Here is a 22,243-nt window from a genome sequence, read left to right on the forward strand (position 1 = left end):
TGGCATTGGTGGAATACTGTGTCCAATCAAGAAGGATATTGATAAATTGAAGAGGGTTCAGAGAAGAGCCATGAGAATGACTGAAGGATTAGAAAACATGCTTTATAGTGATAGACTCTAGGAGCTCAATCTATTTGGCTTAACAAAGAGGAGGTTAAGGGGTGGCTTGATTAGTCTGTAAGTGCCATTTAATAATGAGCTCTTCAATCTGCAGAGAAGGCTATACCCCTACCCAGTGGTTGGAAGTTGAAGCTGACAAATTCAGACAGGAAATAAGGCATAGAATTTTAACAGTGACAGTAATTAACCACTGGAATAATTTACCATGGGTTGTGGTGGCTTCTCCATCACTGGCAATTTTTAAATCAAGACTGGATGTTTTTTTAAAAGATCTGCTCTAGGGCAGTGATTTTCAAACTTTTTTTCTGGGGACCCAGTTGAAGAAAATTATTGATGCCCATGACCCAACAGAGCTGGGGATGAGGCGTGTGGGAGGGGTCAGGGCCCTGGGCTGGATGTGCAGACTCTGGGGGGGGCTTAGGGCTGGGGCAAGGGGTTGGGGTGTGGGAGAGGAATTGGGAGGGGCTCAGGTCTGAGGCAAGGGGTTGGGGTGCAAGAGGGGGTCAGGGATCTGGGTTAGGGGTGCAGGAGGGGCTCTGGTTTGGGAGGGGGCTCAGAGTGCAGGAGGGACTCAGGGCTGGGGCAGAGGATTGGGGCATGGACTTACCTCTGGTGGCTCAGCCAGCATGGACTGTGCTGTGCCCTGGAAGTGGCCAGAAACAGGTCTGGCTCCTAGGTGGAAGTGCGCAAGCAGCTCTGCACAACTCTCATCTGCAGGCATCACCTTCCCCCCCGGTTTCCCATTGGCCAGCAATGGGAGTGTGAAGCCAGGGCTCAGGGCAAAAACAATGCATGGAGCCCCATGGTCCCCCCTGCCTAGATGCTGGATCACGGCTGGCCGCTTCCAGGGCACAGTGCGGTGTCGGAAAAGGTAGGCACTAGCCTGCCTTAGCTGGGCAGCACCACCGACACGACTTTTAACATCCTGGTCAGCAGTGCTGACCAGAGCAAGGCGACCCAGTGCCTTACATGCAGGGCCGGTGCAACCATTTAGGCGGACTAGGCGGTTGCCTAGGGCGCCGAGATTTGGGGGCGCCAAAAAGCTGCTAGGACAGAGAGGGAGTCTGAGCTGCTGGTGGGAGCCGGCAGCCCAGGGTGTCCTCTGGCTCAGGGCGCTGCCGCGGCAGCCTGCAGCCCAAGGGGTCCCCTGGCCCAGGGAAACTCCGGGCTGCCGTGGAGGCGCTCTGATCCTGGGTCAGGGCACGGCCGTGGCAGCCGGCAGCCCAGGGTGTCCCCTGGGTCAGGGTGCCGCTGGAGGGGGCGGCAGGCAGCTCCCGTGCAGCTGCCGTAGTGTGCCTGTGGGCAGTCTGCTGGTCCACGGCTCGGATGGAGCTGCCGCAGTCGTGCCTGCAGACGGTCGGCTGCTCGCACGGCTCTGGTGGACTGCCCGCAGGCACACCGGACCCTCTGCAGACACCCCAGCGGCAGCTCCATCGGAGCCGCGGGACCAGCGTGCGGGGCGGCGAAATTGCCGTCTGCCTAGGGCTCTTAAAACCCTAGCGCCGGTCCTGCTTACATGCTGCGACCCAGTACTGGTTCATGGCCAACAGATTAAAAAACAGTGCTCTAGGGGCAGTTCTATGGCCTCTGTAATACCAGAGGTCACATTAATGGTCACAATGGTCCCTTTTGGCCTTGGAATCTATTAAACTAGTAACACTGAATTTAATGGAACGACTGCTTTTCGCTATCTTACATTCTGGCCCTTTACTTTCAATACAGTAAATATGGCACACTATCAGTTTAATGAAATAGCAAACAAATTCTAACATGTGTTTTAATGAAATACATAGTAACCACTTGTGTTTTCTAGCTCATGTATACAATTACAATGAAATAACAGTAATGAATGGTGGTGATTTCAGTTCTATGTAAGCAATGGAAGTGCTCTGAGATAAACTGATGAAAAGTGCTATATAAGAGCTAGATATTATTTTCAAGCAGCTGTGCATCCCTATTTTGGGAAAGCATAGTTGTAATATTTTAATCTCTATTCACCAGATTCCTCCCACCTTTTTTGTTGTTGTTGATGAGAATAAAAGCGGACACCCAAAGAATTTGCATTTGTTAGTTCTTTCTTTAATAAAGCAGGTTAGACATTCTTTCAGAGTGAAGATACACATTTCCACAACTAAATGAATACCCAGTCAAAATATGGTGACTGCCTTTCTGCGGTAAGGTATGACTGACATTACATGCACAAGCCTTGAAACAATCACTTGGTACAGACTTGAGATACAGTACAATAAGCCTCAAATTGGCTCAGGTATATTTTTGAAGTTCCACTTCAGTACTTATCTGTAATTTACAATGCATATATTTTATATCAGATTACGTGTTATTCATGAACATTATGAGCAGGTCATCTTTGGAAGAACGAACAATCCTGTGTTTTAAAATGGCAATTTAAAATGGTGTATTTGTAACATAAGGCAAGATAGGGTGATTATCTGTCATTTTGTCCAAACTATAGTTATTTGGCTTAATGTATATAAAAAAGTCAAATGACATTTCCAGTATGATCAAATAGCAGCCACAAATGGTATTTGGAATGTAGAGAGACATGATATAATCAAAGTGGATTCATCTAGTGGGATTCACTCAAATCTCATGTGTATTAATGTCTCTCTACTGCTGAGGATTTGTTCAAATCCCAGGGCACAATAGACATTCAGCCAACAGGGAGATTCACTGATTATTACAAACTTGTGAGTTTTAAAAAAAAGTTTTATACTTTCAGCTTTGCTTAAAAATGTGATATTAATGACATAACCACTAAATTTAATCACATTCTTTTATGGCACTGAGACTGTTCAAGAGAATGACAATGTGATCCCTGGAGTAAATGGACAAAAAACAAAAGAACGCTTAAAAAAGATTAGAAAATAAAGTGTTTTACCCCTGCCAGACTGCTGTGGTCACTGAAGATTTTGTTTTTATGATACACGGTACTTCTTGATTCTCCGGATCTGCGTAACACTTTCCCCAGGTTTACATATGTGCTTCCTGAGCAAATTCACCTTTGTGCCACATCAGCAACAATGCTAGCTGGAAGGGGTAATGCTAGAAAAACCTGAAGGCTCTAAATTAACAGTTATTTAATCCTCCAACATTCGCACAAACTCAGGGATACAAAATAAACCTGCACACACGCATGCAGGTTAAATCCTGAAATGTTTTTTTGTGAAGATGTAGAAATGAGAGGATTAGAATTAAACCAACATAAAAACCCCTCCAAAATGTTATGTGTTTAAGATCTTTCAGCAAAACAAACAGCCATCATGACTATGCGGCACCTCAACCGGTCACACACATGCTAAACCTGCTCATAACATTCCAGTATTTCTTCATTTTACAAGGCACAAATAATTTTCGAAGAATTATATGGTGGCTTTCGAATGTGTACATGTGTGGTAGCTACCGTGTAATTATGTGACAATTACCTTTTAATTTCAGTCTTCAACACTAGACCCTTTAAGAGCCAACTACAGTATATCACATCACCTAATTCTGAAAAACTGTATTTAACTCCAGTTACTTGCAGATGAATTGATCATTGTATGTACCATTTATTAAACAACATAACATTTGCCATGCAATTACAAAGTTATTGCATAGTAACACTGTATGTGTCCTGTAAAATAAAATCCTGTAAATGTGGAGGGATTTTGTTGTTGTTGTGTATATAGTAATTTAGTGGCATTCTTTATATAAGTGTATCTCCTCAGAGCTCCTGAAAAAGTAGGCTTCCATTTACTAAAGTTCTTTTTTGTTACTTTCAAAGAGTTTAAGAATGATTATGGAATGCAAAAAACAACCTCACAATTATTATCAGATGCATTCCACATTTCATGGGAAAGAGATTTCCTTTTCAGAATAGAAAAACAAGTTAGAGAGTTAATTAGAATCTTGAACTCATTGAACCACTGCCTTTTTCTTGACCAGCAATGGGGATCATGTCATTCTATTTGTATACAGAGAATACATGGTTAGTAGCATTGCGATAGAAAGTGCTTTTAATTATGAGTGCCTCAGAGCTCTTTTCCTCCTTCCCTGGCAAGTTATGTTCACCCAATAGCTGGAAGCTGTTTTATTTCAGTCTACTCAGATCTAACACCATCAGATGGTTAAAATTTCTCTAGCAAACCACTGATTTAGACATGTTAATCTCATTAAACAATAATTCTTCCCAGGGAAAGTGAAATTAGTCAATATAATTTGGGATAAGAGGTATAGTGCTACTTCTGAGGAGAAAAAAATATTATGCAAAAAGAAGTAGGACTCTGCTGTTCAGATCCCCATCCTTTCCAAAATTTGCCAGCTGGTTCTACTTTAACACAGTAGTGAGTAAGTCTTAAAAATGAGACACAAACTTGTGTCTTTAACCTGTACCAGCTATTGTGGGATTAAAGATAAGGAACTCAGGACTCTTCTACTGAGAATAAACCTGGTGGCATACTTAAAGCAAGGACAACTTCCTTTCGCTTCAGAAGGAAAGATCTAACCTAATCAAGCTATCTGCAAAGGAAAGTTTTCACCTCTCCATTAGCAGCATATACATCTTCATCTTTCCAACTGTGAATCTCTTTTAGACACAGTAGTAGAAGTTCTTTCATTTTATCACTCTCTTTTCTTGCAGACATCCCTCGGAATCTGAGTAGAGTTCTCCTTTGCCTTCTCTCCTTATCACAGTAACAAATAAATTACTCCAGTAAGGTGGATGATTTTCAACAACTCCGTAATTTGGAATCAGTCTCCATACCATTTTCATTTTCAAACCACATCCACTCCTTTTCACAGCCATGCCTCCAGCATATTTCTATACCTCAGAACAGATGTGTTGACTGAGAACTAATGTTACACTTCAGCAAAAATCACCTCTCAGATTTCTCTGGCTAGAGGAAAAGGAATCTCATAGTCCCTTGCAATTCAAGACTCCCGTGGGACAACAGACAATGCTACTAATCAAATAAATGGGGATAACTCCAAGTCACATTTCTAAGTGAATTATTTCTTAAACTGTAACAGAATTGCAATGAAGGAAAACTACAGCACCATCCATCATGAATGGACTTGATTCTTATACACAAAAGAGGCTGTACAGTTCTTAGAACATTTACAGAAACAGATTCCAAAGGAACACTACTCCAACACACAAACCCCATACCACCTCACTCAGAAATATTAGAAGTCTTTTAACTAGTATAGATTAAAGCTTCCCAGTGCTTTAAAGAGGCTAATTTAGATTTAATTTGGTGTTCTCCTATACCTGAAGTGCTAGTCTTATCTTTTATAGTTTCCCTCTCTGAGTACTAATCAGAGGTTTTTGCTGTGACTCCAGTAATCTTGATGCCAGTTGCTGAACCAGTTGCTGAAGGATGCTTTGCATCTCTTTGATTTGTCTCCCCTCATTTTCTACCCATAATCTCTAGCGAAATAGTTCCCTTCCCACTCACCATAAGCCTAACCTGGCATGTTGGAAAAAGTAAATGTATTAACCGTAGTTTTGTCTCCTCTCCTCTGGGTATCCATTAGAATATATGCTGCAGGTTATTCTATGTGGTGAGAAACTAAGTAAATAGTAAGATAGTTCTAGAAGCCGCTAAGATAACCCTACAGCTACCAGTAGTTGTATATTAGATCTGGATACTACTGCAGCTGTTAAGGTAATCATTACAAAATTTTTATACTCTTTGGAGGGTTGCAATATACTGCCTGTACCAAATTTGTGCTCTGATCTACTAGCTAGGCTTTTAGCAGCTGAAATGGGTTACCTTTATATACCTTCTGTCCTGCTGAATCAGTCATCCAGCCCTGTGGAATCAAAGTTATTTCAGCTGAGGTTTAGTAACTGACCTCACAAGCTCTCCAAGCTGTTTAATTAGATGTCCAAGGGGCTGACAATAGTGAAGTCAGAATCCTTGCTATTATTGCTATCATCATCAGGGCTGGAACTCAGGTTACTAGAGGAGGCAGAAATGGAGCCCATGAGTGGATCAGAAAAGACCAAAGAAGAACGAGATGGAGCTTCATTCTTTGTTGCCATCTCCCTGAGTGCCTGAAGTGACTGCTCATGCTCAGAAACAGCACCTTTATTTCCCTCCTCTTCTTTGGAAACCAGGATATAGTCATCAGTGCTTTTGCTCTCTGAATTTCCGCTTGTTTCAGCTGTTGCCTGTGAGACAATGGCATGGAAATGATTTAGACTAAGTGACAAAACTAAAAACCACATCTTTATTTTAAAATCTCTATTATACTCATCATTGTGATACTGGACATAGGAAAAATAAACAATTGTTGCCAACAACTCATATAAAAGACAATTACTCACCTTTAACTGTTGTTCTTCAAGATGTCTTGCTCATATCCATTCCAATTAGGTGTGCGTGTGCTGCATGCACGATTGTTGGAAGATTTTTATCCTAGCAACACTTGGTGGATTGGCTGTGGAGCCCCCTGGAGCGGTGCCCTTATGGCGCCGGATATATGCCCCGTCCGACCCAGCGCCCCCCTCAGTTCCTTCTTGCTGGCTACTCTAAAAGAAGGTGGGTTTGGAATGGATATGAGCAACACATCTTGAAGAACAACAGTTACAAAGGTAACAGTCTCTTCTTCTTCGAGTGCTTGCTTATATCAATTCCAATTAGTTGACTCCCAAGCCTTACCTAGGCAGTGAGGTCGGAGTGAGATGTCATGGAGTGAAGGACCGCCGAACCAAATGCAGCATTACCCTTGGACTGCTGCATAGTGGGCGGCGAAGGTATGCACCGATGACCAAGTCGCTGTGCTACGTATCTCCTGAATGGGCACATGTGCCAGGAAAGCAGAGGATGAAGCCTGAGCCCACGTGGAGTGGGCAGTAAGGTGTATAGATGGGACACCAGACAAGTCATAGCACACATGGATGCATGATGTGGTCCAGGATAAGATGCGCGGCGAGGAGACCAGAAGGCCCTTCACTCGGTCTGCCGCAGCAACAAACAGCTGTGACATTTTCCTGAGGGGTTTCATTCGCTCAGTGTAGAAGGACAGGGCCCTGCGAACGTCTAGGGAGTGCAGCTATTGTGACTGAACCTCCTGTAGAAAGAGGTGCTCGTGAGAAGGGTCCCTGAAGGGGGAAGAGGAAGGGGGGCAGGTGGGGGAAGCAAATTGGAGGGAGTATTCCCTTTCTACCATGCATAGGACTATGCATGGAGGAAATGGGAGAGATGATTTTGGAAAAACGGGGAAGGATCCTGAATGGAATCTGGTGCTCCGTCCTTGGGCGCACCTTCAAATGTTCTGCTTAGGCCCTGCAGATGGCTTGGGAGGGCCCTGGCCTTGGCTGGCTTGGAGTCCAGCATGTTTCCTTTTACCACCTCGGCCGCGTCTTCTAAAGAAGTCCTATCTCGGCTGAGGGGGAGGGTATGACCTCTGAGGCTATGGGTCTGAGGCTGTGGTCTGTGTTACTGGGGTATGCATTCCTAGAGAGCGCATGATAATTCTCAAGTCCTTCAGACTCTGCAGCCTTGAGTCTGTCTCTCGGAGAAAAGGCCCTGGCCATCAAAGGGTAGGTCCTGGACGGTCTGCTGTAACTCTGGTGGTAAGCCAGAGACCTGCAGGCACGAGATGGAGCACATGGCTATGCCCGAGGCCAGGGTCCTAGCTGCTGAGTCTGCCGTGTCCAGAGAGGCCTGCAGGGAGGTTCTGGCCACTTTCTTGCCCTCCTCTACTGTAGCCCCAAATTCCTCTCTGGACTCCTGTGAAACCAACTCCTTGAATTTCTCCATAGAGTGCCATGAATTATAGTCATATCGGCTCAGGAGTGCCTGCTAGTTGGCCACTCTGACCTGCAAGCCTCCGGCCGAGTACACTTTGCACCCAAACAAGTCTAGGCATCTATTGTCCTTTGATTTAGGCGCTGGGGCCTGCTGACCATGCTGCTCTTCTTGTTGACTGAAACCACGACAAGGGAGCACAGTTGGGGCCGGGGGGGGGCATGTATAGAGGTACTCACAGTCCTTTGAAGGGACAAAGTACTTCCTTTCCACCCCCTTGGGCATAGGTGGAATAGAGGCTGGCGACTGCCAGATTGTCTTGGCATTGGCCTATATGCTTCGTATGACGGGGAGGGCAACTCTAGACTGTGCCTCCGCGGACAGAATGTCCACCACAAGGTCCTCTACCTCCATCACCTCCTCTACCTGGAGGTTCATATTGCACACCACTCTGCAGAGCAGTTCCTGGTGGTCGCGGAGGTCCATAGGAGGAGGGCCAGAAACCATAGTCCCTGCCACTGCCTCATCGGGTGAGGATAAGGAAGATACCCCTAGGGCTAAGGGATCCTGTGCGAGAGCCTCTTGTGGGGGATCTTGTTGCTCAAGGTCCATCACGCTAGGAGCATGGGCCTGCGTTGGTGCTGGAGCAGTTGCCTCAGAGCCTCCCGGGGTGGGGGCGAGACACAGTGGCCTACAGTACTCGGGGCTCCAAAGGGGAGGAACAGGAAGCCCCCGAAGGAGCGCCCTGGGCCTGATGGTAAGCCTGGGGGGATCCAAAAGGACCACTGTGGGGGTTCGTGGCCCAGGTCCTGGCCTTCTTCTAGCCACTGGCCTATACTGTCCTAGTCCTGGGCGTGGTAGCCACCTTGTGAGTGCGACGACGCAGAGGCAGTGCTGAATGCGCTGGTGCCGAGTACCCTGGTGCTGTACAGTGCCATGGTGCTGGAGACCAGTGCCGTGAGGCAGAATGGTACCGAGACATTGATGCCGGGGATCTGTGGCTGCGGTCATATCGGTATTGGGAGCCTGATCTGGATCTTGATGGCGACTTGCGGTGAGATCGGTGTTGGGATCGGCTCTGGGTCAAGTGCCGCTCTGACCAGTACCGGGAGTCCACAACACGATTTGGATCTCTGCAAGCTGGAGTGGCGTTGCGAGTATGACTAGCGCCAAGAGTGAGAACGGTGCCGGAACTACGAGCGACACCGTGATGGGTGCCGGGAAGAAGATCAGGACCGGAACTGTGTTGTTGTTCTTCACTCGGCAATGGTGGTCGCATGAGGGACAGCTTTCCCTTCAACAGCGCTGTCTATGCCAGAGCTGCTGCTGGCTGCAAAGGAGTCAGCTCTGTGAAAGTGATCAAATCCCACGTTGTTGAAAAGGTCTCTGGTGTGGAGGGTAGTCTCAGCTCGACTGTGGTGTGTACCGGGGAGCTTACGTGCACTGGACTCAACAGCCCTTGCGACGCCACAGTCAACGGTGCAGGAGCCAATATTTGTGCTATATGCTCTGACAATGGACGCGGCTCCAATTGTGGTGTGGCTGCCACACCAACAAACAAGAAGTGGCTGGCACCTGCTTGGGCTGCTGCTTCTTCTGCCTTGGAGATAGAGACCTGTGCCGTGGTGGTGGAGGTGCTGGGGAGATCTGGTGCTGCAAGTCTTTGGTAGAATCTGAACATGGTGCCAGAGCAGTCGGTGCCGCAGGGGCACTCTGCACTGAGGACAACGGTGCCGAGTCTCACTGTGCAAAGGAAGGGACTGGGCTAAGTGCTGCCTCCGTAAGGAGCTGCTTCAGTCTAAAGTCTCGCTCCTTCCTGGTCCTCAGGTTGAAGGCTTTGCAAATGCAGCACTTGTCTGCTTCGTGGGATTCCCCCAGACACCTTAGGCAAGAGTCATGAGGGTCTCCCATTCACATCGGCCTCTGGCAAGCTGAGCAGGGTTTGAAGCCTGGAGACCCAGGCATGGGCCTGGATACTGGGATAGGGGAGAAGGGAGAAGACCTTGTTTCCCCCACTAATTAAACTAACTAGCTATACTAAGTAATTCAAAACTATTAACAACTATAACCAACTATTAACTAATCAGAAACTATTAACGGGTACTAAAGTGAATGCTAAGGAAAGCGGAGATCAGCTAAGCTGCTCCACAGTTCCAATGACCGCCACGGGCAGTAAGAAGGAACTGAGGGGGCGCTGGGTGGGCCAGGCATACATCCAGTGCCATAAGGGTGCCACTCCAGGGGGTGCCTCAGCCGACCCACCGAGTGTTGCTAGGGTAAAAATATTCCGACGATTGTGCACGTGGCACGCACACCTAATTGGAATGGATATGAGCAAGCACTCAAAGAAGAACTCAAGTCTACGCTGACTTGTATGATCTCTACCCACTGACCTGACAAATACCCTTGGTACTTTAGGTGCATAAACAATTAAAATTCAGAGAATACAAATGTATCTTGCACTGTGTCCTAAGATACTAAATAGGACCCTGGTTAGATACATGGATGGAATTAATTCCAGGCTCAAAAGCCCCTCTATGAAGAATGACCCCAATGCACAAATCTCAAACCTCAACCCTGAGGAGAAACAGCAAGAGGAATTTGGCTCATTGCAAGCATTGCAGAAGGGCAGATGAGGGAAAAATATGTTTTTTAACTAACAAAACAGCAATGGCTAAAAGTACTTGTTTACTTTGCATGAAATATAAAGTTGAGAGAGACTAAAAATACATGACCAGGTACTGGAGCTTGTACTGGTACTAAAGTATGTCTCTCTCACATTACTGCAGTCCCCTATAGTTCTACGTAACTAGATGATCTTTGTTTGGGATCTTATAGGTACATTACAGTACTGAAGATTTTTGGAAATCAGATTATAGTGACATTTTTTTCTGTTGGTTGATGACCTAGTATTAGAGAACCTTTGGCTTGTAGAAGTTGGTGTGAAATGACATTTTGGAGAGTGATCTGAATCTCCACTTAGCCCATGTGGTGCCTTGTTCACCAAACTTTTACACCACCTGGAACAACTGCAGTGCCTCAAGAGGTCCACAATTTGATTCATGAGACTTAATGGTATATCCAGCAGAGCAGAAAATCTTTCAATAGCAAATTTGTTATCTGCTACCTTGAATGCATGGCAGATTATTTCCCCTTTCTTCCATAAGAAACATTAATATCATGTTCCTGTACAGGAAGTAGTTTGTTCACCTGCCGGGGATCATGACTGGGTGCCTAGTCAATTTCATACAGCTGCCACTGAGTAAGAATACAGTCTGGCAAACAGTCTGACATGGGATAAGCAGTGACTCCGTGTTAGCCTGAGGTGAGATGAACTTGATTCTAACTTGTTAGATTCACAATAACACAAGAGTGAGAAAAGGGAAAAGAAGCGGAAGGAGCAGCTGGAGGAACGTGTGTCAGTTATGTAAGGCTCAAACAGACAATAGTGCGTTAAGCAGGAGCAACTCCATCAACAATGATTTTTCAGGCAAAGTTATATTTCCCAGCATAATGTAACTTTAGGATAAGAGATGGGAGGCTTTGGTAGAGAATAAAAAAGAATAAAATAAAGGATATGGAACAGCGTGAGTGAGACAGAGACAGATTAGTAATACAGTACCTAAAATTATGTGTGTCATTAAGGTACTGGTGATCCATAACTTGCCTTTAGGTACCCCATGGGCTCTTGCCAAATTTATTTTACTGCAGTTACTGCTAATAGCCATTTCCCATTGTCTCTCTTGTTCATTACACAAGAGTACTCTCTTGAAAGTCTTCAGTCCATCAATGGATTGGGAGGACTGAAGTACAGGATATATAGAAAACTTATGCTACTAGCTATTATGTAAGTAATTGCTACAAATTATTAAAAATTAACAAGGCAAAATACAGCTGAGAGTGAAAAAGATCAGAACAAAGAATTGTGACTCAGTACCTCAAGAACAAAGAAAAGTTTGTCTTAAAGGGGTTTCAGAGACATTTCCACTATCAATAGGGACTATTTAAAAAAATATTCTTGCTTATATAACTAATATTAAATACTCTCATTTTTATTTATATTTTCTTCTATAAATAAATTACCCATTTTAATACTGTCTGTCCAATACAGATTGAAACATCTTATGTTCAGTGTAGCAACAAAAATATGACAAATCACAAGCAATAACAATTAACAATTATATAATTAATGGATCTAAAAAATTGACTTTAGCTGAATATTTTTGCTAATCTTTACATGCACACATCTCTTTTAAAATAACTTATTTTCCTTCAGATGACCATTATATAATTAATAAAACCCAAACTGAACAAATTATTAGTAGGAGTTCCAAGAACTATTTAGTAAGTTCATAATGTAGTTAAAACTGACTGGTAGTAAATTTTCTACTCCTTTTGTGAATTTAAAAACATGTTTTCACTACTTCAAGAAGTTACAAACAAACAGATCTAATTTACAGAGACACTACACTATTTAAACACCTTTTGTATGGTGAAACATATAATTTTTCTTTAATTACTGTTTTTGTTTCATCTGATCTATTTGAATTACCATCTTCATTGTCTGTCAGTTAATCAGCTATCATGTCTAGGGCTCTGAGAACACAGTGTAAAAGAACGTCTCAGCTCCAGAAATTAATCAACAGTCTCCTGCTTGACTCCATGGATACTTATCACATAGCATTACAGAGGGCCAGATTAAGGTCTTCTGGGGCTGTAGGTTCCATTCCAAATTTCATGGCCTTCTTTTTCTTTTTACAACAGTAATGAAAGCTATTTTAAACACCCCTAGTTGACGTAATCCACTTTTCCCCATTCTTTTGGAAGCCCCTGACACACAGATACAAATTTAATTTTGAGCACTGAGTGTATTTTATAATTCCAGTCTGATGGCATCATCTTAGCCACTGTTTCAGTCTTCCCAGCTCTCTTGTCCAAGATGGCTGCTACCCTAGGGAACCAAAGGCATCACCTAACAACACACTTACAAATAGGTTACCAGTGCTAGTGACCTTGAAAATATCAGTTAGGCAAACAAGCTGACTTCCTTAAGGCAGTGAACAGGCACCACCTCAGCTAGTTCTACTGGGGGCCTGCTACTGCAGCTTCCTAAATTCTGAAATGTGCTGTTGCCTGGTTGGACAAAAAGAAGCATCATATCTTAGCTTCTTTTCTTTATGGTTATGTTCTTCAATTTTTAGGCTACCCAAATTTTGGGCCCCTAAACCTGGGTTTGGTAGAAATATGTGCCCATTCCCTTCAATATGATATAAAGGCTTGGTATAAATATAGGTCTGTGTTTAGAACACACTATTATTTTGATGCTGGTATTTCCAGAGGTAAAAATATGTCTCCCCACTCCTTGCTCTGTCTGTTTCTTTCAGGAAACTCATACTGGCGTGAACCATGTTTTCTTCCATCTGCCGCCACTACTGAATAAATGAAAAATGACAGAATTATACTTCCAGTAGCTTTTGAAAGTTAACAACCTTTTGCCTGGTGCCATATGGCTTCTCCAAACGTTTTTTCCTGATGAATATCAGCTACTAGTATCAGGCTTATTTCAATTGCCTGCATACTGTGAACTGGCTAAAGCTAACAAGAAGAATACATTTTAAGCAAGCCTAGAAAAACAGCAGCAGCTCATTTTGTCTCCTTCTTGGGCTAGGTAAAAAGATAATGAGTTAATTATACAATATTTAGCAATGCAAGATTTCTATTTATTAACTGTATTGCTACTGAAATTAATGCTGTACATTTTATTTGAGGCTTTTTCTTATTCCACTGTAGCACAGAGTTAAAAATGGAGCATTAGGGAAAAAAAAGTCCTCCTTATATGTGTAATTTTTTATAAAATGTCAAGTGCTGGAGCAATGTGCCACTATGACCAAACATATATAGTAGAGTGGTATAAATAATAATATTTAGCTTTTATATAGCGTTTTTCATCTTTGTATTGCCAAGTGTTTTCTTTACAAAGGAGGTCAGTATCACTAATCCCATTTTACAGATGGGGAAACTGAGATACGGGCTGGGATGTAAGTTTCTTTTTTGATTAATGAAGTGACAAATGACTAGTATCTAAAAAACAATGAAAGACAATGGGCCAGACTTCAATCTCATTTGCACTAATATAAATCTGCAATAACGCCAATGAAGTCAGCTGAGTAACACTCGTGTGAGACTAGTGTAGATGAGAAGATATTTGGGCCCAAAACATTTTCCAGAGGTTCTGGAATATAAATATAGTTTCTACATAACAGACTCAGCAGCCATAAAAGGCCATACGAAACAGAATTACTCACATTACTGCACTAGGAAAAAAGCCACAAATGTAGTAAAATTTATTTTGCTGGAAATACATTCAAAAGGAATGAAACTAAAGCAACACAACGTGTTCGAAATAATTAATGTTTAGAACTTTTTAAACTTTCTGCTGTATTCAGAAAATGCTTCTAGCTTGACCTGGAAACATCTTTGTAGCACATTACCCTCATTAAGACTAAAAAGCTGGACTGTGGTCCTGTTTGGAAAAGAATTAATTAATGCTCTCATTTCTCAGGCTACTAAACTTAGCAGTTTTTATCTTTTAATTTTCATTACATAATGTCAAAACGTCTTCTCTTTTTACTTGATTTTACCTACTAAAGCAAAACACAATGTAGTCAGAAACAGCAAAGAATGCTGGGGTATTAATATTTCTTCCCAATAATAAGCAGTTCTAAAACTAATTTCTTATTTTTGTTACTATAATAAACTGATGCTCATTATTATAAGTGGAGCTCCCAGAAGATAAGATGAGAGAAGGCTAATAAGAATAAATGCACTGTACCCTAAACTGTAAATGTACCATTATCTGCAGATATTAACCATTTAAAGCTCAAAACCGTATTAAATGTTTTATCAGGGTTAGATTGCACAACCCTTACTCACATTTGCCAGCAGTTACTCATGAGTAGCCCCAATGATAACAATGTGAGAGTAAATCCTTTCCAGCCTGAGTAATGTTTGCACAATCTAACACAGCGTGTTGTGTTATACTGTATCTTTCATTTTAGACTGTGAATCAATGTTAAGGATTATTAATCATAAGGCATCTGCCATTTCAATACTAAGGCACAAATGTTTCTTATGTAAAGAGTTAGAAGCTATAGTACCAAAATAAGGGCTATCATTAGATATGCACTCCCATATGCAATCCCATTGTGTCTGTGTTGGTCCCAGGATATTAGAGAGACAAGGTAGGTGAAGTAATGTCTTTTATTGGACCAACTTCTGTTGGTGAGAGACAAGCTTTCGAGCTTACACAAATCACAGATGTCATTACTGCTTTAACAACTTTTGTTAAAACCTGACTTTTTTGCCATATTGAAGGCATTGGTTAAACCTGTGCTAGCCCATATGTACTCCAGCAGGTTACCAATGGAGTTTAACCACTGCCTTCAATATGGCAGAAAAGCCTGGTTTTAATAACCATAGTTAAATGCAGTAATGACATCTGTGATGAACTGGGAGTCCTTTTTGTACCACTTCTGAACTTTGGATGATTTTATGAAATTGTATCATAGAATACCTATATGTATGGGGATCCCCTATGAGTTAGCAGGGTTGTGCCATGCCTCTGCCAGGCCAGAAACAATGGTGATTAATCAGCACTCAGTGACAGTTTATTCAAAGTAAAACATCTTGGGACAATAGATTTGCTCTACCTTGGAGAAGCCACTTTCTCCTCTTGTCTGAAGGGAGGGGAGCAGTGGAAAGTTACCAAAAGGCTGAAGAAAAGAAGTATGTGACCCTAGTCGGAGTCTATTAAAGGACTCACAGGGAGGCACTAGGGGAGAGAGTCGTTTTCCTAAGGCAAGGGAGGCTGCTGCAGTGGCAGACTAGGCAAGGAGATGGAGGGCCCTGCTTGCCTGCTGGAATATAGATGGTCCCCCAAGGAAACCAAGAGAAGGATAAGCCAGTGAGGGATGCTGCATTTAGGATGTTTTAGATGATCTGAACTCTCCTCTGCTTTATCTGTTAAGAGCACCCTTAAGTACAGGTTGATAGACTGAGCAAAGCGTGTGTGTGTGGGCTGCTTCACAACTACTGTGGTGCACCTGAGGGATTTAAATTGCGAACCGGAAGCTTCATACCTTTTGGGAATGGTGTTCTGGGACGGGTGTGCTTAAGGACTAGAGAGTCTTGAAGGGGGGCTAGGCAGCTAGACAGAGGGTTCAAACACTCAGAAAAGGGGTGCACTTACAAGATCTCACCCTGAGCGTGCGTCTAGGGACTCCGAGGTTGGGGCAGTGGCTGGACTCTGCTCAGATTCCATGAGCTTAACACACGCCTGAGGAGCTAGGGCAGAGAGGCTTGGATTCCCCTCACAACAGTCCTAGCGGGTGGCCGCGAAGGGGCGCTCACTAGGATTCGTGACAACATCCATTATAAATGAACTTGTAAACAAAAGTAAAAGTCTTTTATCTTTGCATCTAACATAATTAAGTAAAATAAGATATATTTTATTTTTAATATTAAAATATGATTTTTAACAGCTGTTAAAAGCAAGAAAATTTTTATTATAAATCACAACATCCTGTTTCACTAGGTTTAGGTAAGTAATTCTATTTGCTTTCATTCACTCCTTCAGCACTGCTGAGTTGATACAACAAGCTGTAGTAGAAAACTGAGCACAGCCTAGACTGGACCATGGCAACGATAATGCTGTTACTGGTTTCCCAGTGTTGTTGGTATTGATGCTGGCGTATGGCAGACTTAACTTCAGAACTCTGCTGAGGTGCTCTTATTGGGAATTATACATTAATCTGCATACATAGTTAATTGTTCATATAAGATCATAGCTCAACTAAATGACAAAAACCATGTGCTATGCAACCTTGAGCTACCATGGATGGAAATAAATCTATTGCCTTGTAACCGTATGTTTTTCATGTGGGATGAAAACATCGTATTGATTCAAGAAGAAAGCCAATACAGAAACCTCAAACAACTGAAAGGGAATGGGAGGTTAAAGTGATTTAGCAGCATCTTTTTTGGCACTTGAGGATGGATACATTGGTGCAATGCAGTAATCAGCTGTTGCATAATGAAATTCTAGAGGACAGAGGCAATGAGAATAGTCTACCCACAGGAAAACATTTTCTTTCAGTTTTTAAATCCCCAGCACCAATAATACCTTTATAACTCTCTTTAAAGATATATTTTCAATCTTTTAAAATACGAAACTAATTTACTGAGAAGCAGCCAAGATAACTATTTAGAAAAAAACAAAAAACAACTGTACTTGATTTACCTATTCACAAAGGGCTCAATCCTGCACCAATGTAGTCAGTGGGAGTTTTGAAACTGACTTCAGTGGGAGTAGGATTGGGCTCAGAGCCTTATCTAGCAGCGAACAACATTGCCTTCTTTCTGATAACGGATAATTCAAACCCTGGGAAAACTCATTCAGCTAAGGGAACTCTAGGTCTTATTTGCTATTGTATCAACTTATAAACAAAGCTATTTAATTAGAACAATTTTTTTTACATTACATTCTTAGGTAAATGTCTGAACCAAAAAAAAATTATTTTAATCGTCACAAGACATTTGTGAAATTTTAGGAACTTTTGAAAAATGTTCTAAAGATGTTTACTGAATGCCACATTTTTTTCCATCGGGGTGTCAGCAACTTGGCTGAAATGGATGTATTTACCTGAAGCGCTGAGAGGAAGTGTTGCTTTGCCATAACAGATCCTTTTAGGGCATAGTCCATCTCCTTGTTCTGACTGCTGGAACAGTAATGATCATCTTCTATTGTGATTTGCTCATTCTCTTCAGCTTCCAGCTGGCTCTGGTTGAAACGCAGGGAACCCTTTAGAATATCCTTGATCTATTTGCCGAACAGGAGGAAAAATAATTCAGAACATTAGGAAAAATCTAAAATATCTGAAGCTTGGGCTAATGTATGCAAAGCAGACAGTCTGCCTTTCATACACTATGTTTTTTTAAATGATTTACTATATTTTTTGAAGAAGAAAACAATATTAACGGTAATACTTGCACTGGTTAAAGGATCAAGCACCAATGAAAAAAGGTTCTACCAGAAACTGGAAAGCACAACGTACCGAAGATATTTTAAAAGAACAAACCACCCATGTGCTCTCCCCAGCACTCATATAGCTGATATATATTTATGGTATTCCAGTTGAAAGATATTCTAGAGCTAACCCTAATGAAATAGTTCTTAGAGACAGATGCACATTGTTTAGTAATATTCTCGTTAAAGGAATGTAGTACTTTTTCCTCAAATCAAATGAGACACAAATATCAGCTTTTTTGGTACAGAAGACAAGAGGCATGGACACTGAATACAGTGTATGTTATGCATTAGAGGAGAGATGGTTAAAGCCCAGAACTGAGAATAAGGCTACCAGGGTTCTACTCACAGGCCACCACAGATTTCCTGAAATTGGGACTGGGTAGGAAACTTGACCTCTCTATGGTTCAATTTCACCTCCAGAAAAAGAGGATTTGTAAAACTTAATATATTAATATTTGTAAAGCTGAATTCAGTCAATATCTGTACCTGCTTCAAGCCTGCCAGGGATACCAGAATTTCATCTTCTTTCTCCAAGTGTTCCTGTAATATGACCTCTTGAATATTTCCTGCAACACAAAGAACAATATTTTCCTAAATGATCACTTAGTACTTATCTGCCACCAACTTACAGTCAGCATGAGCATGCTCAGAAATTAGCACCATGTCTCTGTCATGCAAACAGTCACACACATATAGACCTACAGCTTGGCACTTTTACTTATTGTAGAAGCAGATTAGAAACTTGGCCAGCCAAATCTATGCACCAATCAGAACTCCCACAATGATGCTGTGCTATTACCAGATTGACTGCCAACTGAATCAATCAGGGCATACAACAGACATACTATTCCTGATCCCTAGAAGAAAGCTGATGGCTAACACCTTCATGATCTCCACAGATATTAAGTTAGCCCTAGTCTATGTTTACAAGGTTAGGTCAAAATTAGCCGTGTTAGGTTGATTTTATAAGCAATCCGGCTACACAACCAACCCTGTTCTGTCAACCGAAAGGGCTCTTAAAATCGACTGCTGTACTCCTCCCCGGTGAGGGGAGTAGAGCTAAATCCACCTTCTTGGGTCGAATTTGGGGTAGTGCAGATGCAGCGTTGTGCAGTTCAACAGTACTGGCCTCTGGAAGCTATCCCAGAGTGCTCCAATGTGACTGCTCTGGACAGCACTTTCAACTCCGATGCACTAGCCAGGTACACAGGAAAAGCCCTAGGAACTTTTGAATTTCATTTCATAGTGAGCTCAGCAGCACAGGTGACCATGAAGTGCCAGAATTGCAAATGAGCTCCAGCATGGAGTGAATGGGAGACACTGTATCTGATTGCTGTATGGGTAGAAGAATCTGTATGCAGGCAGAACTCCGATCAAAAAGAAGAAATACTTAAATATATATGTCAAAATCGTACAGGGAATGGTGGAGAGAGGCTTTACCAGGGACACACAGCAGTGCCACATGTAAGTTAAGGAGCTCAGACAAGCTTACCACAAGACAAAGGAGACAAACGGTCACTCTGGGTCAGAGACCCAACCATGCCGCTACTGCATGCCATTGCAGGGGGGGACCCTAGAGTACCCCACCACTGTCCGTGAACATCTGCAAAGGGGTGGGGGGGGGAGTCTCATACAACACAGAGCAGGAGGAGGAGGAGAATTTGGAGCAGACAAGTGGAGAATCTGTTCTTCTCAGCAGCCAGGACCGTCTCATCACCCTGGAGCCAATACCCTCCCAAAGCGGGTTCCTGGACCCTGAAGGTAGGGAAGGCACTCTGGTGAGCGCACATTTGTAACTACTCTACAGGGCTTACAAGCAATTGTGTTTAATGTTTGATTTGCCCTGAAGAATTGGGATGCATTCGCAGCCAGTACAGCTACTGGAAAAGTCTGTTAATGTGTCTGGGGATTGAGCAGAAATCCTCCAGGGACATCTCCATGAAGCTCTCCTGGAGGTACTCCAAAAGCCTTTGCAGAAGGTTTCTGGGGAGGACTGCCTTATTTCATCCTCCACAGTAGGACACTTTACTGTGCCAAGCCAGTAGCAACTGGTCTGGAATTATTGCAGCACAAAGCATGGCAGCGAATGGTCCTGGGTTTTAGTTGCATTCATGCAACATTTGTCTTTATCTTTCTGTGTCAGCCTCAGGAAAGTGATATCATCCATGGTCACCTGGTTGAAATAGGGGAATTTTTGTAAGGGAACAGTAAAAGGACCCCATTCATGCTGGGCTGTTTGCGCTTGGCTAAAAGGGAATAGCCACGGGGTGGGAGGAGGGGTGTGCTGCACATCCAACCCAAAACCGCAGCCCTCTCCTTTTAAATGGCAGACCCAATCACATTGCTTGCTGTGGGAAAGGAGAGCGCTGCAGTTTGAAACCATTCCCACATGTTATGAAGGCGAAAGAAGCCAACCCCGCGTACCCTTTGGCTTACCATGGCTGCCCGGAAACCGAATTCTGTTGCCCAGCCGTGTGTGATGTGTCACCATACCGGCAGGCACTCAATAGAAAAGGCAAAATGTGACCATGTACCTAAAGCACATGTGCTGTCTGCTGTGAATTGCTTGATTCACTGTGAAAGTGTCTCCCTTTTGTTCTCAGACATATCTCTTAAATTTTACTCTCCCTTTTTATCGCCCCTGCAGGTGCAAATGTTTCTATGCTCCCCGTATCATCTCTGTCCCTGAGGTTATCACAGATCAGAATGTGAAAAAAATACACCCACGATGACATGTTTTCAGAGCTCATGCAGGCCTCCCACACTGATAGGGCACAGCTGAATGCATGGAGGCCTGGAAAGCATTCAGTGAGTGTGATCAGGAGATGCTGAGGCTAATCGGGGAGCAAATGGACATGATCAGGCGTCTGGTGGAGCTGCAGGAAAGGCAACAAGAGCATAGACTGCTGCTGCATCCATTGTACAACTCCCTGCCCTTCTCGCCAAGTTCCATGTCCTCCTCACCCAGACACCCAAGAACACGGGGGTAGAGGTAGGAGAGACGCTCCAGGCACCCAGACACTCCACTCCAGAGAATGGCCCAAGCAACAGAAGGCTGTCATTCAAACAGTTTTGATTTGTGGTGTGGCTACAATAAGCAATGCGGCCTTGTCATTCTTTCCTCTCCCACCCCACCCAGGCTACCTTGTCAGTGATCTCACTTTTTTTTTAAATAAATAAAGAATGCATGGATTCAGAATAATAGGGACTTTATTTCCTTTGCCAGCTGTAGTCGAAGGGGGGAGGAGGATTGGCTTACAGGGAAGTAAATTCAACAAAGGGGGTGGTTTTGCATCAAGGAGAAACACACACAACTGTCACAGCGTATCCTGACCAGTCATGAAACTGGTTTTCAAAGCCTCTTCGATGCGCAGCGCGCCCTGCTGTGTTCTTCTAATCACCCTGGTATCTGGCTGTTCAAAACTGGCTGCCAGGCGATTTGCCTCAACCTCCCACCCCACCATAAACATCTCCCCCTTACTCTCACAGATATTATGGAGCACACAGCAAGCAGCTATAACAATGGGAATATTGGTTGCACTGAGGTCTAACCTAGTCAGCACCAGCGAGCTTTTAAACATCCAAAGGCACATTCTACCACTATTCTGCACCTGCTCAGCCTATAGTTGAACTGCTCCTTATTACTGTCCAGGCTGCCTGTATGAGAGCATGAGCCACAGGAGCAAGGGGTAGGTTGGGTCCCCAAGGATAACTATTGGCATTTCAACATCCCCAACGGTAATTTTCTGGTCTGGGAAGTAAGTCCCTTCTTGCAACTGTTCAAACAGCCCAGAGTTCCTAAAGACGCGAGCGTCATGCACCTTTCCCGGCCATCCCATGTTGATGTTGTTGAAACGTCTCTTGAGATCCACCAGTGCTTGCAGCACCATCGAGAAGTACCCCTTGCAGTTTAAGTATTGGTTGGCAAGATGGTCTGGTGCCAAGATAGTGATATGTGTTCCATCTATCGCCCCACCACAATTAGGGAACCCCACTGCAGCAAAGCCATCCACTATGACCTGCACATTTCCCAGAGTCACTACCCTTGCTAGTAGAAGGTTACTTATTGCCTTGGCTACTTGGATCACAGCGGCCTGCACAGTGGATTTGTCCACTCCAAACTGATTCCTGACTGACTGGTAGCAGTCAGGCGTCGCAAGCTTCCACAGGGCTATTGCCACTCGCTTCTCAACTGTCAGGGTAGGTCTCATCTTGGTATTCCTGAACTTCAGGGCAAGGGAAAGCGACTCACACAGTTCCATGGAAGTGGCCTTACGTA

At 43.4% G+C, this 22,243-nt stretch overlaps 1 protein-coding gene across 7 annotated transcripts in view; it reads right to left on the reverse strand.

Moving 5' to 3' along the window:
- Positions 1 to 2,177: 2,177 nt before the first annotated feature.
- Positions 2,178 to 22,243, reverse strand: part of TBC1D5 (TBC1 domain family member 5) — a 534,167-nt gene continuing 514,101 nt past the window's right edge. For all 7 annotated transcript variants that reach the window (XM_075062444.1, XM_075062442.1, XM_075062441.1 and 4 more), the window contains 3 exons: positions 18,451 to 18,530; positions 17,578 to 17,754; positions 2,178 to 6,295 (listed from right to left, as the gene is read on the reverse strand). In XM_075062444.1, the coding sequence (XP_074918545.1) occupies positions 6,002 to 6,295; positions 17,578 to 17,754; positions 18,451 to 18,530 (551 nt within the window). In that variant the 3' untranslated portion in view covers positions 2,178 to 6,001. The remainder of the gene's footprint in view (positions 6,296 to 17,577; positions 17,755 to 18,450; positions 18,531 to 22,243) is intronic.

The sequence above is a fragment of the Chelonoidis abingdonii genome, chromosome 2, assembly GCF_003597395.2.
Source record: "Chelonoidis abingdonii isolate Lonesome George chromosome 2, CheloAbing_2.0, whole genome shotgun sequence".
Classification (NCBI taxonomy): Eukaryota; Metazoa; Chordata; order Testudines; family Testudinidae; genus Chelonoidis; species Chelonoidis abingdonii.